Source organism: Coffea eugenioides, chromosome 6 (genome assembly GCF_003713205.1).
Source record: "Coffea eugenioides isolate CCC68of chromosome 6, Ceug_1.0, whole genome shotgun sequence".
NCBI lineage: Eukaryota > Viridiplantae > Streptophyta > Magnoliopsida > Gentianales > Rubiaceae > Coffea > Coffea eugenioides.
Genome location: NC_040040.1, coordinates 38710711 through 38726728, shown reverse-complemented (window position 1 = coordinate 38726728; position 16018 = coordinate 38710711). Strand labels below are relative to the sequence as shown.

At 36.7% G+C, this 16018-nt stretch overlaps 2 protein-coding genes across 2 annotated transcripts; one reads left to right on the top strand and one right to left on the bottom strand.

Moving 5' to 3' along the window:
• Positions 1 to 5806: 5806 nt before the first annotated feature.
• On the top strand, positions 5807 to 9789 carry LOC113774144 (probable protein S-acyltransferase 1). The gene is made up of 7 exons (XM_027318713.1): positions 5807 to 6003; positions 6509 to 6593; positions 7879 to 7911; positions 8095 to 8261; positions 8325 to 8613; positions 8751 to 8984; positions 9613 to 9789. Exons 1-7 carry the CDS (start codon positions 5807 to 5809, stop codon positions 9787 to 9789), a joined length of 1182 nt encoding a protein of 393 aa, XP_027174514.1.
• Positions 9790 to 11863: 2074 nt separating this feature from the next.
• On the bottom strand, positions 11864 to 15634 carry LOC113774143 (putative late blight resistance protein homolog R1A-3). Its single transcript, XM_027318712.1, has one exon. The coding sequence runs from the start codon at positions 15632 to 15634 to the stop codon at positions 11864 to 11866; it is 3771 nt and encodes a 1256-aa protein (XP_027174513.1).
• Positions 15635 to 16018: the final 384 nt, after the last annotated feature.

The window sequence follows — 16018 nt, the reverse complement described above, 5'->3', positions numbered from 1 at the left end:
GAGTAGACTTCTGGTCTACTAGGTGATGAATTTCAATTGCACTAATTTGTGCATAATATAAACCAGAAAAAAAAGAAGATAATTTTTCTAATACGTATTTCTGCCTAGAAATGTTACTTGTGATTAATAAAAATTCACCATTTGTCTCAGTCATTGTCTCGGTATAATATCCATTTTCGCGGATAGCTTTAAAACTCAATAAGTTTCTCCGAAACTTGGGAGAGAATAGTGTATTATTTACAATAATTTTAGTCTCTTCAGGAAGAAATATAGTGGCTCTTCCGGAACATTCAATCAATTTTGCACTACCACTAATGGTATTAACGTTTGTCTCTCCTATTTTCAAACAAGAAAAATATTTTTTATTTTTCAATATGGTGTGCGTAGTAGCACTATTAATGAGACAAATATCATCATCACCATTATTTAATCCCAAATATTTGACATCCGTTCTTCTTCAGGAAGAAAATTTCAAACAAAAATAAATATTAATAAAGATGCGAAAATAAATATTCAATGGAAAGAAAATTACATGAAAGATATAAAGCATAATAAAAATATCTAAATAATCATGGGGTATTTGTTGACATCTTCAGGATGCTCAAAAAAATCAGCAACATCGAGGTGTGTCATATCAGCATCATCACCATCATCATAATCATTCTTTTGATCAATGAAATTTGTCTCAACACCTTTGTCTTTCTTTTTCAATGATGCTTGATAGAGGTCAACAAGATGCTCAGCCGTATGACAGGTACGGGACCAATGACCTTCCATACCACACCGGTAGCATTTTTCTTTATAAACTTTCTTTTCTCCATTTTTCTGATCGTAGTTATTTTCCCTCTTTTAGGAAACATTTTGTTGTTTGCCACGGTTAAAATTTTCACAGGGTACAAATTTACTACGATCACGTCCACGGCCACCTTTATGGCCACGTCCACGACCTCGGCCAGAATTTTGAAATTAGGTCGCATTCGCTTCAGGGAATGGACTTGCACCAGTTGGTCGGGACTCATGATTTTTCAGCAATAATTCATTGTTTTGTTTAGCCAAGAGAAGACATGTAATAAGTTCAGAATATTTTTTAAATCCCTTCTCTCGATATTGCTGCTGCAGGAGCATGTTAAAGACATGAAAAGTAGAAAATATTTTCTCTAACATATCTTCATCAGTGACTTTTTCGCCACATAATGATAATTGAGAAGTGATTCTGAACATGGCTGAATTATATTCATTAACAGATTTAAAATCTTGCAGCCGTAAGTGAAGCCAATCATATCGGGCTTTTGGAAGAACGACCAACTTCAGGTGATCGAATCTTTCTTTTAAATCTCGTCAAAGGACAAGAGGATCTTTAACAGTAAGATACTTTATTTTTAATCCTTCATTTAAATGATGACGAAGAAAAATCATAGCTTTGGCACGGTCTTGGTTTCAGGATTCATTTTTTTCCACAATAGTCTTATCAAGACCCATTGCCTCAAGATAGATTTCAACATCCAATACCCATGATAAATAATTTTTTCCAAAAATATCAAGAGGTACGAACTCTTGTTTTGTAAGATTAGTCATAAGAAATTAAAATAAGTTTTTGACTTAGAAATTTACCTCAAAAGTCACTTGAAGAAATACGGGCAGAATTTCGGCAAAATCTTGTGCTTTACTTTTGTTCAAAGTAGCGCCTCCGTTTTCACCTTTTGCTCAAAAGTAGAGATTCGTGCTGATAACGTGTTGTAAAACAAAATAAACTACTATAGTATGAATGGAGATATTAGAGGAAAAGTAGAGCAATGGAGAATGATATTCTTGTATTCCAACAAAATATAAAGTACCCACAAAGGGTGTCAATGTACCTCTATATATAGGTACTACAAGATCAAAGGTACATAAATCCTATTAAACACCCACTACTACAATAATATGAAGAAACTTATGAAACGGTTTCTCCACTACATGAATAGATTTATGGATTGTAACTTCTATATATAATGTAGCCATAAAACCATGAATTAATCCCATTGGGAATATAAAGGGACATCCACATTTTAGTTGTTTCATAACATATAGTAAAAATATCTCAAATAATTTACAATCCAAATAGAAATTTCACTTAGTGTTTTGGCAAAAGAATCTTCCGCCAAAATCAAATGACATCGTTTTATGTTTAATTTTTTTTGGTGTATCTCACATTTTCTCAAGTGTCATGATAGGGAATCTAAAGACACATTATTATTTTTATATTAGATAAAATAAAAAATTAAAGTATATATTATTGAATTGATAACAAGTGTCATGATAGAAGTGCTATAATGACAAAAATCAACAAGTGTTCTTATAGGCGTGTCAAAAAAAGTCATTTTTATTGTAGTGTAGATAGGTTAATTGGATATTTTAAACAATAGGAGGATTGTGTGATAAAATGCAAAATTATGAAAGATAAAATTATTTACTCCATTCGTGTACATCTAGTCTATTATTAAGAGAAGGAAGAAGCTGAGGATTTTGCAATCACTCCTTACAAAACCTACGTGTTCTATCATCTTTCTGCTTCACTACACCAAATCCCGTTTGGTATAGCACTAAAATCTTGATTTAACTCCTATACAAACCTGTGTTTAGTTTAGCTATCTTGAAATTGATGACCGGTTTTACCTCCTATGCAATAACATTTTTGTTGCCTTTGTGGAAAACAGGTCATACTGCCTTTATTTTACTTGAATGCATTTATTTTATTTGAGTGCCTTTATAGTTTATATCTTTGTTGTCCCATTACCAATGAAGAAGACAAATTGTCGCAAGTGCTGGCGCCAGCAGCGGCCGGCCGTCGGTTATATTCAAAAGTTATGGAGACAAAAGATCATTGAGAGATCACGCCATTAAAATTGGTATCAGAAACAATGACAATATTATTCTTTATCTATATATATATATATATATATATATATAATTTCCAGGCAAACTTTACAAGTTGAAGAAATGAAATTCTAAATGTAACTGACATGGAACGCTACTGACTAATACATTATGGTAAATAAGATTTCATGTTAATACATAGTGAGATATAGAAGTGGCAAAATGGATATATGGTGGATAAATAGTTTTAGTTAAATGGATAGTGGATCAAATTGATCCAATCCAATTAAAATCATGTAATAAATGGATCTAAATGGATGTCATTTAAATGGATAGTGTAAAACTGTGATCCGTCCAATTATCCATTTACTTTCCTAAATCCTAAATTTAAGATGGAAAATTTTTTTCCAAAAAGATATAGATCCCTAAAATTCTATCCTTAAATCACCTAAAAACCTTTTGGTAATAACAAATGCTTGTGCTATTACTCTATTTCATTCTTCATAAAAACAGTTTTAAATTATTTTAGTTCTAAGAAAATGTAACTCTTGTGGTCAATTTAACCTTAAATCAGTACTTAAAGTATCATCTTGTAAAGTAATGAACAATTAATAACCTGGCTACATTATTATAACTTTTGGGTGAATTGAATATGGCTTTACAATGGAAGGAAGTCTACTTTTTGACAGGTTGTCGAGACTGCGCAATAATAAATACCTGCTCAAACAAAATATAATTTCTGTAGATAGTGATAAGCAGGATCAAATCCACAGGGACTAGGAGTAATTCATTGCTGCTAAAGTTCAAGTTATGGGGAGATTTTGTAGAAATTAATGATAAGCTATGCTAATCGAATATTGCAATTAAATAAAATTAAATGGCAAATAGTAAAAACTCAAATAGTATTGGACTGGCTCTAGTCAAGAAGCAATTTCGGAAATGGTTCTCCTAATTGATCATCGATGCAAGAATAATTCTACATATAAACTAATAAACAAGTTAAAATTGTCAAGCAGTTGGGCAGGGGGGGCCTGCTCAAGTTGGAGTTTTTCAAAGGGGACACAGATTGTGACTGGGTGACATTCGGTAAGGCCAAGGAGAGATTGATACAGCTTCGAGCCTTTTCTTGGGTAAAACCTACAGGACAAGCGGTGAAACTCAACACTGATGCTAGTGTGGTAAGCGGGCGGTCAAGTGGTGGAGGGGTGGTGCGATCGGCTGAGGGTAATTTAGTGTTTGCCTTTTATAAGGAGTTTGGAGAGCAAGACGTTCTCTCCTCAGAGGCATTGGCTTTGCTGGAGGGTCTTCGTTATTGCCAGGACAACAATCTCACGGGAGTTATAGCGGAAGTGGATTCTAGTACTTTAGTGCACCTCGTATCCTCTAAGCGGACGGTTTGCTGGCCGTTGTGTAACATAATTAGGCATATTCGGTGCTTGGTGGAAAAATTGGGGGTGTCTCTGGTTCACACGTTCAGAGAAGCAAATGCGGTCGCCGACGCTTTGGCCTCCTCGGACCTTCGAACGGATGCCCGCTTCTTTAGTGAAATAGCTCTCCCTTCTAAAGTTCGGGCTCTTTTGCAGTTAGATAGGTTGTCAACTCCGTATGTGAGAGTATGTACGGTCTCAAGGTAGGTTAGTCACGCGGTCTGTGTAATTTCTCTTTTCTTTGTCAATAAAGATCTTGTTTGTTTGAAAAAAAAAAAGTTAAAATTGTCAAACAAGCGATGAAAATCAATTTCTCCTTAATTAACGATAGTTAAGGTACGACCGTAGCTATTGCCCTAATTGCAAAGTAACCCTAGGTACGACCGTAGAATTCAATTTCGCAATTGCTTTAAGATTTAGAGAAACCCTGTTCTAACCAAACAAGGGTCGTAACGGTCCTCGTCGACAGATATTTCCTTCCAAATATTGTGGTAGTGAGAGAAAAATTGTTCTATGTAGTCACAAGCACTCTCAACGTACTCCCTGATCTCAACATACTCCTAAGTAATGAATCCAAATGCCAAATTGAACTGAGTAATGGGGAAATTGAACTCTTGACCTATTAGACGAAAATGAATCACATTTGGGGTATCGACAGTATACCCCGTAGGCAAGTAAAATTCAAAGTAGAGTAAAATTCCCTAACTAGTTCGACAAAGACAGGACAGAAAATATTAAGATAAGGTCGCCAACCAATGGTGGTAAATATCCGCTCAACCTCTTCCCTTATACCCAGTGCACCTATGACAAGTTTTTCACAACATTTGCAGGAGATGATATGCCACTCGGAGCACACAACATATCACTGCTTATTGGCGGCCCTAGTGAAGTTCAAATGACCCCTAAAGTGAGAGGCTGTAGCAACATGGACACCCTTACCCCAACCTAGACGTATTCGCACACTCGAAGAGGAAGGTTGGTTGGTAGTTTCATTCACAAGAATGGTGGGTTGGGGTGGAGTAGGTTGAGTGTTAGGGTTTCTAGATGTGGAGGTGGACCTCGGCCTAACCATTGTCTCCAATTATCAACCCAATCAACAAAAGAAACAGACTTTCCAGCAAATATACGAACCCAGTAAAACAGATATAGCAACTATGGCTATTGCAACAATCAATTGAACAGGTGCCGTTGTCTCTCAATTGAACAGTTAGATGCATATTTGAGCCAACAAAAGCTCAAAAACTACCCATATAAGTCAGCAATTGAATCAATATTCAGATAACTTTCAGCAATTCAATTCGACTCAATCAAGTAATAATGCAGCAGAGGAATCCTCAAGTGAGTCCAACAATCAATCCCTGCAATTGATGTTCCAAACAATCAGGTAAGAGTTGAGAAGGGTGAATACCTCCACACCGACGACTAATAGAAGTGATATGCAATGAGGGGAGTAACGGGTTGGGAGAAATGGGGCATTGGGTTGCGTTTTGATCCGGGTGGCGGTGACGGCGACTCCCAACCAAATGGGTCCCGTGAAGCACGAGGATGGCACGCGGCTTGGTGAGGAGGATGGCGTGGAGCTATGGTGGCATGCAGTGGTAGCAATGAAACGAAAGAGGCGAGGGAGATGTGTCGTGTGGGTAGATGTCGACCCCGCGAGCGATGTGGCAGTCAGCTGGGATGGCGACCTGGTTCGGGAGTCAGCGGCGCAGCAGGTGCCGTGAGTCACGTAGCAACAGTGGCGGCGGTGGGTCGAGGGAGATTGAGAGTTGCAGCGCACGTTGGTGTGTGCAGGATGGCGGCGCAAGGCGAGGAGTGAGATGAGCGACAGGGGAGAGAGAGAGACGGCGGCGTGATGGTGGCCGACACGAGGAGGACGGCTGCGGCTTCGTGGGTTTTGCCCGAGAGGGAAACAAGAGAAATAGGTGAGAAAGAAAGGAAGAAAAGAGAAAGAAAGAAAAAGAAAGGAAGAAAGAAAGAAAAAGAAAGAAAGAAGAAAAAGAAAAGAAAGGTTGCGATTTTTTTTGTAATTTTAAATTCAAATTTTAAAATTTGAACTTTAAAAATTTAACCGTAAATGAAAATTTTTCTTAATATTTGTTATTTTTTTAAATTTTTAATTTTTTTTAAATACTTACTTTTCTCTCGAACATGACGTAGACACGTCAAGAAGGCAAGAACCCTTCTGATGAATGTCCGTTGAGTTCAAAGTTACCACGTGCCAGGTTGACGCGGGCGCGCCATAAGGGTGGAAACCCTTCAGATGGGGAGTTTGGAAATTGTTCATTACCATGCACCCTGGTAACATGGGTGCGTCATGATGGCAAGAACCCTTCTGATGAAGAGTTGTTGAATTAAAAGTTAATAGATTTGAGTCTATTAAATGTTCCAAGTCAATACTTAAAAAAAATGAAAGAGTGAAATTGACCACAAAATATTGAAAGGCTTACAAAAAAAAAAGGAAAACATACTCGTCACCTTTTTTGTTGTTTCCTAAGGGCAAAGTAGGAGAATTCAAGTAAATAAACAAAAATTTTTGGTACAAAAAAGTTTGGATGGGGTTGGCTTTAATCAACACCGTGGGTTAGGGCATGTTTCCGAAACCATGGATTGTTTACAGGAATTTTTACAGATTGACCACCAACACAGCCTTACAGGCACGTGTTGTCTATCAACACATCCTTATATTAGCAATTAGATTTGAACATCTGACCTTTTGTAAGGAAGTGACCAAAATTTTCTATTCTATATGCCAAAGGTACACAATAAAGATACAAAAATTAGGGATTAGTATAAAGTTCTAGCATTCTTTTTATCTTCTAAATTGTAGCATAGAGAATTTACAAAGAATGAGGGATTGATGTCATATTGAAACTATTTAGGGTTTGTTTAATAATTCAATTCAGCACTTAAACTTAATCTTTTAAGTTGCTGATACTTTAGCATAGAGAATTTACAACTTTTGTGGGACAATAAAATTAGCTTACATTCTTTGTGTTGTGTCCTAAGTGCATGTAACCCAAGAACCAAAACAAAGAATGAGGGATAGATGTCATATTGAAACCACTTAATCATCATGCTTTCAAACACATTCTAATTCAGGTTTTGTACATTTTTAAGGCTTATTTAACATAAGCCCACATGAAAGACTTCGAAGCAAATGACACTGATTCTAAAGGTGAAATGAGTTGGTAACTAGTAATGTACGTATTTAATGACAGATTGGTCATGGAATTTGGAAGGCAAAAAAATCAAGCAACATAATATGAGTTGACGAGATCACATAAAAGCTATTAAGCTAAATTAAATGAGACAATAATAGATATTAACCTTAATATGCATGGTTCCTTGGTGAGACTACATCAAAGGTTCTACAAGTTCGACGTTTGGCTCTTTATTGCCGGAGGCAACCCTGAAAGAAGGACAAAATAAATGGCTCTTTCGTAAAAGACATTCCAAAAAAAAAAACATTGACTGCATATATGTTTTGAGCAAAGAATAAGTCTGCCTAGTTATTAAGTTTAAGACTACCAAAATTTTTGTCCTAAGTTGACTACATAAGAGAGCCCCAAATTAACAAAATTATATTAAATAGGCAAGAGTTTACCATTTTTGGCCTGGAAACAATGTAATCCTCCATTTGCTCTTGCTTTACATTCCAAAGCTATTTCTTATCATTGTACTTTGCTGAATCTTGATAAAGTTATTAGTTTATTGGTTTAAATCAAAGAAGAAATGGAGGATTTGATGCTTACGCAAAAAAAAAAAAAAAATGGAGGATTTGATGTTGGACGTCTTATTCTGAATGTAGGTATTCTTTTTCAAGGGGAGACTGATTTGTGGTCCGGATCCAAAAGGGCTGATTTTGACTGCCATTGCTATTAGTCTATCAAGTTGGACATTTGCGGTTCATGTTGCAAGTGATATAATGAATCCAGCCATCATCGTAACATCTTCAATTTTGACAACAATTGTTAGTCCTAAACTAAATTTCACACACACACACACACACCGACTGCCCTTCTGCTGATGTAACTATATATTGCCCTCAATGCAGGTTCTTGTGAACTTGGTATTTGTCAGTACCATTGATCCAGGTATAATTCCTAGAAATGATCAGTATTCATCAGTTGAATTAGGAACAATTGATGCTAGTAAACGCAGATGGAGATCAAGGGTAGTTGTCATAAATGGGATGGAGGTGAAGTTGAAGTATTGTAACATTTGTAACATTTATCGTCCACCAAGAACTTGTCATTGTGCAACTTGTAACAATTGCATCCAACAATTCGATCACCATTGCACCTGGATCGGGCATTGTGTGGGACTAGTATGTATGATCACAACCCTGCAAGTCCTTTTGGCATTAAAATTGGTTTTTTTTTAACATAAGTATTTTATTTATTTTAAAAAAATTTTGACAGAGTTTCCCCTTATAACTTCCTAATTTTTTCTTTCAAAATGCAGAGGAATTATCGGCTTCATGTAACATTTCTATTGACAGGATTGCTCTTGTTTGCCTTCATATTTATCTTCTCATGCAAATCACTGCATCACAAATTGCCCAGAGATGGAAATGGGGTAATTGGATTGCTAAGAAATGATCCAGAGACAGTGGCATTGACATTATTCAGTTTTGTAGCCATGTGTTTTCTTGCTGGCTTTTCTTGTTATCATGTTTATCTAATTGCTATAAACCAGGTTTTGTTGTAAAACTAATAAAATAAACTACTATAATAGGAATTGAAATATTAGGGAAATGAGTAGAGAAATGGAGAATGATTTTCTTATTATTCCAACTAATCAAAAGTCCTCACAAAATGTATCAATGTACCTCTATATATAAGTACTACAAGATTAAAGGTACATCAATCCTATTAAACATTCATTACTACAAGAATAAAAAGAACCTTATGAAACGGTTCATCCACTACATGAATAGATTTATAGATTGTAACTTCTTTACATAATGTAGCAATGAATCAAGAATTAATCCTCTTAGGAATACAAATGGACATCTACACTTTTAGTTATTTCATAACAGGTTTGCCCTTTATGCTTTTATTTATGCCAATAGTACTTATATCATCACGGTTTATCTCAAAGTTGAATTAATGCATATTTTTCTTGCATGATTGTATTTCATGTATGCCAAATATATTAATTAACGGGCAATTCTTTTGGGAACAGTACTGAATTTTTGGTACAACAATTATTTAAAGTGCACAGCTTTGAGGAAATTTCTGCTTTGGCACATAAATATAGAAGGCCAGTCTAAATAGCTGCTTAAACAAATTATGATGTAATTTCTATATTATGCCTTGTGCAGACATCTTATGAGCATTTTCACCAAAAGTATGTGAACTCTGGAAACCCCTATGACAAGGGAATCCTAGGCAACATTAAAGAGGTTCCACTTGCTTCACAACCACCCTCTAGTGTCAACTTTCGAGCAAATGTGGAGCCTGGATGGTTTGGTGGATTAAGTGATATTAGCATCAAATGATTTTATTGCATATTTAATACGTTTGCTAGATGATTTCCTTGTTTCCTTCAATTTACTAGTCCCATTTGTAATTACATTGTACCATGTTTTGGTAGCTGAATTTCTAGTCTTAGATTGATTACAAGCTGGACAGGGATAGCATAGATTATGAACCTTTTTAATTAGTGACTACATAATCATACTTCCTCATTGTTTCAAACATTTTGCTGCATTTGGCGCTAGCTAAACTTTGCTTATGTAAGTTTTCCAAGTTTGGTTACTTTAGTTTTGTCATCAGCATACCACAATTAGGAGGAAATGCATCACTATTGTTAAATTAAGATGAAAATGTTTTGAATCTTCAACCAAGGTATTTATGTATATTTTTGAAATTATAAATTGGTAGTTCGCCTCTAACATACTCAGCATCGAGAGCGCAACGGCATTTTGAATTGGATTTTTGAATTATGTCGAGTTATTTGCTTTTTGTTTATTGTTCGCTAGATCACTTGCAAAGTTGTTTTCAATGCAAAAGAGTCGTGAAAAAACTTTGTGGCTTCATTTGGATTGACAAATTTAATGAAGGATTTGAAATTCACCCCAATCACTTTAGTTATTAGGATTTATAAAGAAGCATTTGACTTTGTAATTCACCAATTATCAATATATATATATATATATATTAAATATTAGAATAATTGATGACTTATAAATTCAAATATCTTTTAAATAATCCAAACGCAGCATGAGAGAATGTACTATTTTCTTCTGGTCACCTAAACTGGTTTTATGCTTTTTGGATACTATAAAATTACTTTTAGCTACTCCCTCATGTAATGTGTTTGACTTGTAGAACCACAATAAAAGTATACTCCAAAATATAGCTGAGGTAGAGATAATATGAGTAGATTTTTTGCAAACTAAAATATATAGTTGTAGCTCCAAAATATTCAAATTTAAAGGGCATTTTGAAAATTTTTAGAATTTTAAGGATGGACAGGAGAATTATCTAAATCTTTGGATAAGAGTATCTGGACTTGGAGGAGCCCTTCCAGGTCCATCTTTGAAGCCATCATTTCCTGTTAAACTATATAAGTTGGGGTGGCCCTAAAAATTATGCTGAAATCTCTTCAAAAATGTTCCAGTCATACCTTGCCCTGAATGTTACCTATTTTGGAAGATATCAATTTTAGAACAATTTAAAACGTTTAATAAACAACTTTACAAAAAGTTTCATAATCTTTCTAAAACAATAAAGAGAGCTTTTAGGATTATGACGATGCTCAAGTGAAGTTAGCACAATTAACTCTCTTAACTTGGCTTCTCCTTGACTTCAGATTCAAGGTTCGAATCTAAAGTCTAGTAGTTGGGAACATAAAGAATGTAGGGAGGGATTTAAGAAAATTTTTTTTTTTTGGGTTTCTTCCTTCATTTTGTACAACAATCAATTTTGGTACATGCTTGTATCAAAAGTTATTTTGTCAACTACCAGAAATCTCCCAATAAAGACAAATAAGTTCTTGGAAAATTTGCAAACTCAGTTGTGCAAGCAGAGTACTTGGGGTACGTTTATATCCCAGTACAAGATTCGGTCACAGGAATAACAAGAAACTTGCAAAGAAAACAAGAACAACTTGATCTTGATTGATGCTCAACAGATACAACATAACCAGTATGTGTACAGAAATAAAGGGTTAAAAAAGAAAAGTAGACTGAAGTGGCTCCCAAACCAAACCAAACCAAACACACTTGGAAAGATCAGTCATCCATCGTGAAATAAAGATCTTCAGATCAGTATTTGCTCTTCCTGAATTTGCTCCACTGAACTTGTAGAGTTGGGACATTTAGATACTTCAATTATTTCAAGAGTTGATATATTTTCCAAACAAGAAGGGAAGTCCTCCAAAATCTTGCAGCCTTCCAATGCTAATTAAGAAAAAGAAAAAGAAAAACTATTAAGAAAAAGAACAACTTGATCTTGATGCCAAAACAGATAAACATAACCCGTAGCAGTACATAAGTAAAGTACTTAAAAAACAAATGTAAAGTAAACTGGCTGTCCAAAGCAAACTTACTTGAGAAGATCAATCGTCCATTATGAGATAAGGATCTTCAGATCGGTATTTCCATTGCTTCTTTGCTCTTCCTGAATTTCTTCCAATGAACTGGTACAGCTGGGACATTTTGACACCTCAATTATTTCAAGGGCATAGCTATTTCCCAAACAAGAAGGGATCTCCTGCAACGCTCCACAGCGATCCAATACTAGCTTCTGGAGACGAGGAAAATAGTACTGGTCCTCGTACTCATACTCGGAGGAGGCTGTCCACTTCACAATGTTCAAGGAAGCTAATTTCAAGAAACGAACTTTAGGGAACTTCTCCACTTCCATTTCCCATATTTCCCCCTCAAAGGCTTGTTTGAGTAATTTGAGTACCTCAAGATTGGGTAGATTTCCAATTGCTGCCATTTTGCTCCATGGCAAGCGAAAATAAGATAGGGTCAATTTTTTAATAGTCAAAGGAAATTGGAAATCTAACTGATATCGGCCACCGCCGTAAATAACGCAACTCAGACTGAGTGATTCCAACTGACTTAGACAATCCATTGCTACATGATATTGAACATCTGGCTTCAGATTGACAGAGCATCTCAGCTTGCGGATATTTGGAAACTTTCTCAACAGCTTGCTGATGTTTTCCTCAGGATCGAGAGACAAACAGGACAAGAAATCTAAGTCACGCAACTGTGACGAGTTGTCAAGATTGTCTCTAGGGAAAAAAAAACAATAATGCTTATCGACCTCATCAATTAGTTGTAAATGCCTTAGTTTCTTCAGGTTCCATACGGTATCTGGTAGTGAAACTGAACGATGAGTTGAAGAATTTCGCCAAATCAAAGTTTCCAAATTCGGGAGATTGCATACTGATGATGGGAGACTGATTTTACCTCGACCTAGAATCGCCAAGTAGCGCAAGTGAACAAGCAGTTCTACCTCTCTAGGAAAGGGGTCGAGTCCAATTTGGCTCAAATCTAACACTTTGACAAGTTTGATGATGTGAAAAATGAATCGAAGGTCAAAACTATTACTGTCTTCATCGTGACTGAATAATAATAGACTGCGTATGGCAGGAGAAAATAACCTCAAGTTGTCAAAGTGCTCGACCTTAGAATCAATAATGCATAAGCGACGTAGGTAACATGGCAAAGTGAAAGCAGATAAGTCATCATACCTACGTACCCGCTGCAAAAGCTTTTCTTCTTTGGCTTTTGTCACACAAAACTCATATAACAAATCGTGAATGCGACAAGCTTTGACCCCATCAATGGATCTTGGTTTCGAAACTATGACTAAGCTTCTGCTAATAAGTTCCATCAGGTAATCATTTGCCACATCCTCTGATCTCTTGAGCTGAGTTTTTTGAACAAAACCTTCAGCAACCCATAGAGAAATCAACCTCCTGGTATTGTGTTCATGGTCTTCTGGAAAGGCTCCAAAATAAAGAAAACATGCCTTCAGATTATCAGGTAAATGTTTGTAACTCAGCTCTAATGTAGCGGTACATTGTTCCGTACTAGAAACATTCCTTGAACTTAAACCTTCCACAGCTTCTTTCCAACCATATCGGTCCATCCTTGAGAGAATTCCGGCAAGAATGACAACCGTAAGAGGTAGTCCTTGACACATTTCCACAACTTGCTGTCGAATTTCACATAGTTCTGGAGGAGCCAAATCTTGTCCAGGATATAACTTCCCTTTTAGCAAATCCCAGGTCTCATTAGGAGTGAGTTGAGGAAGAGAATACGGTTCATGGTCGAGTTTGGCTTGCGGAGCAACACCACGGAGCCGACTTGTCAAGATAACTCTACTTCCATTTCCATCATCAGGGAATGAGGCTTCCAATCCGTTCCATGCATCAATGTCCCATACATCGTCCAAAACAATGAGATATCTGTTTTTCAGCAAACGTCTTTTGACTTGAAGAGCCAGATCTTCTTCACCCATCTTAAAAACATCCTCAGGAAGCTTGGACTCAATACAAGTCAAAATTTGAAGCAACAGATTTCTCTTTTGATATATTTGAGAAACAGTACACCAAGCACGCTCTTGAAAATGGGAATTCACTGAAGAATCATTGTACACTTTTCTAGCCAAAGTTGTCTTACCGCATCCCGGCATACCCACAATGGAAACAATTTTCACTTGGCGTGATCCATATCTGAGTCCATTGATTATCGATGCCGTCTCATCCTCGAATCCCACCACCACATCATTGACTATTGGCTTACTTCCTTCTTGTGGCATGTGATTGAATCTCTTCGTTACTTCCTTAACTTTTCCACCAAGTCTGTCGCTATCACAAATCTTCAAGGCCGCAGCTTTAATGATGTTCATTTCTTCTAAAATGGAATGAATGGACATTGAAGAAGAATCTAAGATATTTCCAGTTATTAAGGAGTCAATAAAAAGCTCTATCCTGTATGCCACCCCAACAATACGATTCCAAATTGCCTGGACCTCCTCATCTTCATTTTGCAGCTCCACAATTTTCCACAGCAAAGAACGTAAACAAACAAGTACTTCCTGGACTTTTTGAATTGGATGATCGATCAAAGCAATCGAGCCGGCCTCAGAACTTGTCACATCCATCATCTTTTCTAGAAGGGAATCAACAAAGCCCAGTCCATTGGTCGTAGGAAAAGTGAATGATGATGATTCTGGACACTTCTCTGTGATTACTGCATCGATGAGCTTAATTATTTCCAATAACTCAGAACACACGATATCCATATCCTTGGCTTGTATGGCGTCTTTGATTGCATTCAGAGAGAGTGGGGAAATAAAATCTCCTCCATAACATTTCACGACTCGAGTAGGATCTCTTACTTTCTCATCGAACTCCTTTGGCTTCTCCTTCAAAATGGTTCTCAAGGAATTGAGCCCCTCGTAAAACATTTGTAGTTGACGCAAAATCACAGGACAAGTACCATGCTTTAGTTTCTCCCAAAGATTACACAGGAGAGAATGGTAGAAGTCTCTCAATATGCGCTCATCTGTATCTCCGTATGATTGTCTTGATAATTTTGAAGCAATCAGGGCCTGGATACAAGTCTCAAGGACTTGCGGTTCAACAGGAATAATCTTCTGCGGCAGTTCCGAAATGCTTTCCTTGATATCCTTGGGCGATCCGAAACCCTTCTTAAACTGGAACTTATAAGAGAGGCCTGCTGCATTGATAGCCACAGCTTCAGTGTGAACCAACAAAGGTCCCAATTCTGTGTTTTCAACGCCATGCAGTGTGAGAAAACGGATGAAGTTTTTCATGAACGCCAGCTTCTCTTCAAGGGCTTTAATTAGTCCAACTTGATGTGCCAGCCGACTCCTTGGAAGATAATTCACTAGATTCTCCAGAAGAGAATCCATGAATTCCATAAGGTCATCTTTTCGAACGACCGAATTACTGGACTGCCGTGACGAGGAACCCAAGAAAAAGACGTACCAGTCGCAAATTTCTTGTTCGAAGGATTCCATGTCTTTTTCTAAATCATGGACCACTTTCCAGGGCTGATCAGAAGATTGGATCTCCTTTGCCCACTTGGGAATGGCTTCTCCAATGCGAACTGCCAGAGCTTCTAGGCTTGCATGATGATTATTTGCCTGGTTCTTTTTGTTGTCAAATAGTAATTGCACATCACCGTTGCTGTATTTTCTCGCACACAGAAGAAATGTTCTCAGATATCTTGGCATGTGTCTCATGCGTCTCAGGTACTTCTGCGGCCAATTTGGAAATTCTGGATAATCGTTCTCCAGCGCTTGCAGATCATCCAAGATGGAAGTAATACAAGTGATACTAGTGGAGGCCATCTAATAAAAGGAAGATCAACAAGGGAACCAGAATGTATCGATCTCAGTTTAAGAGATGAAACAGTTCTCAAATATGAAAGGAGATCTCAAATAAGAGGAGAAAGATCTGCAAAACCTCAAAAACAAGTGCTCTCCCCTTTTCTGCACGTTGATTGCTAGTGTCCAGAAAGTAAATGACAAATAGTCATCGGATACTTCTTGTATGATTGAAAGAAAAAAAAAGACCCACTGCACATGCGTTATCCACTAGTCCAATTGCTTGAATGGTACAAATAGAAGTTATGGTATGGTGTTTTATAACAAATAGAAGTTTTAATGCTTTGGGCTCTATTGATTTCCATGTTTATTGCCTTGCCATCAAACAACAGCTTTTCACATTGAGAG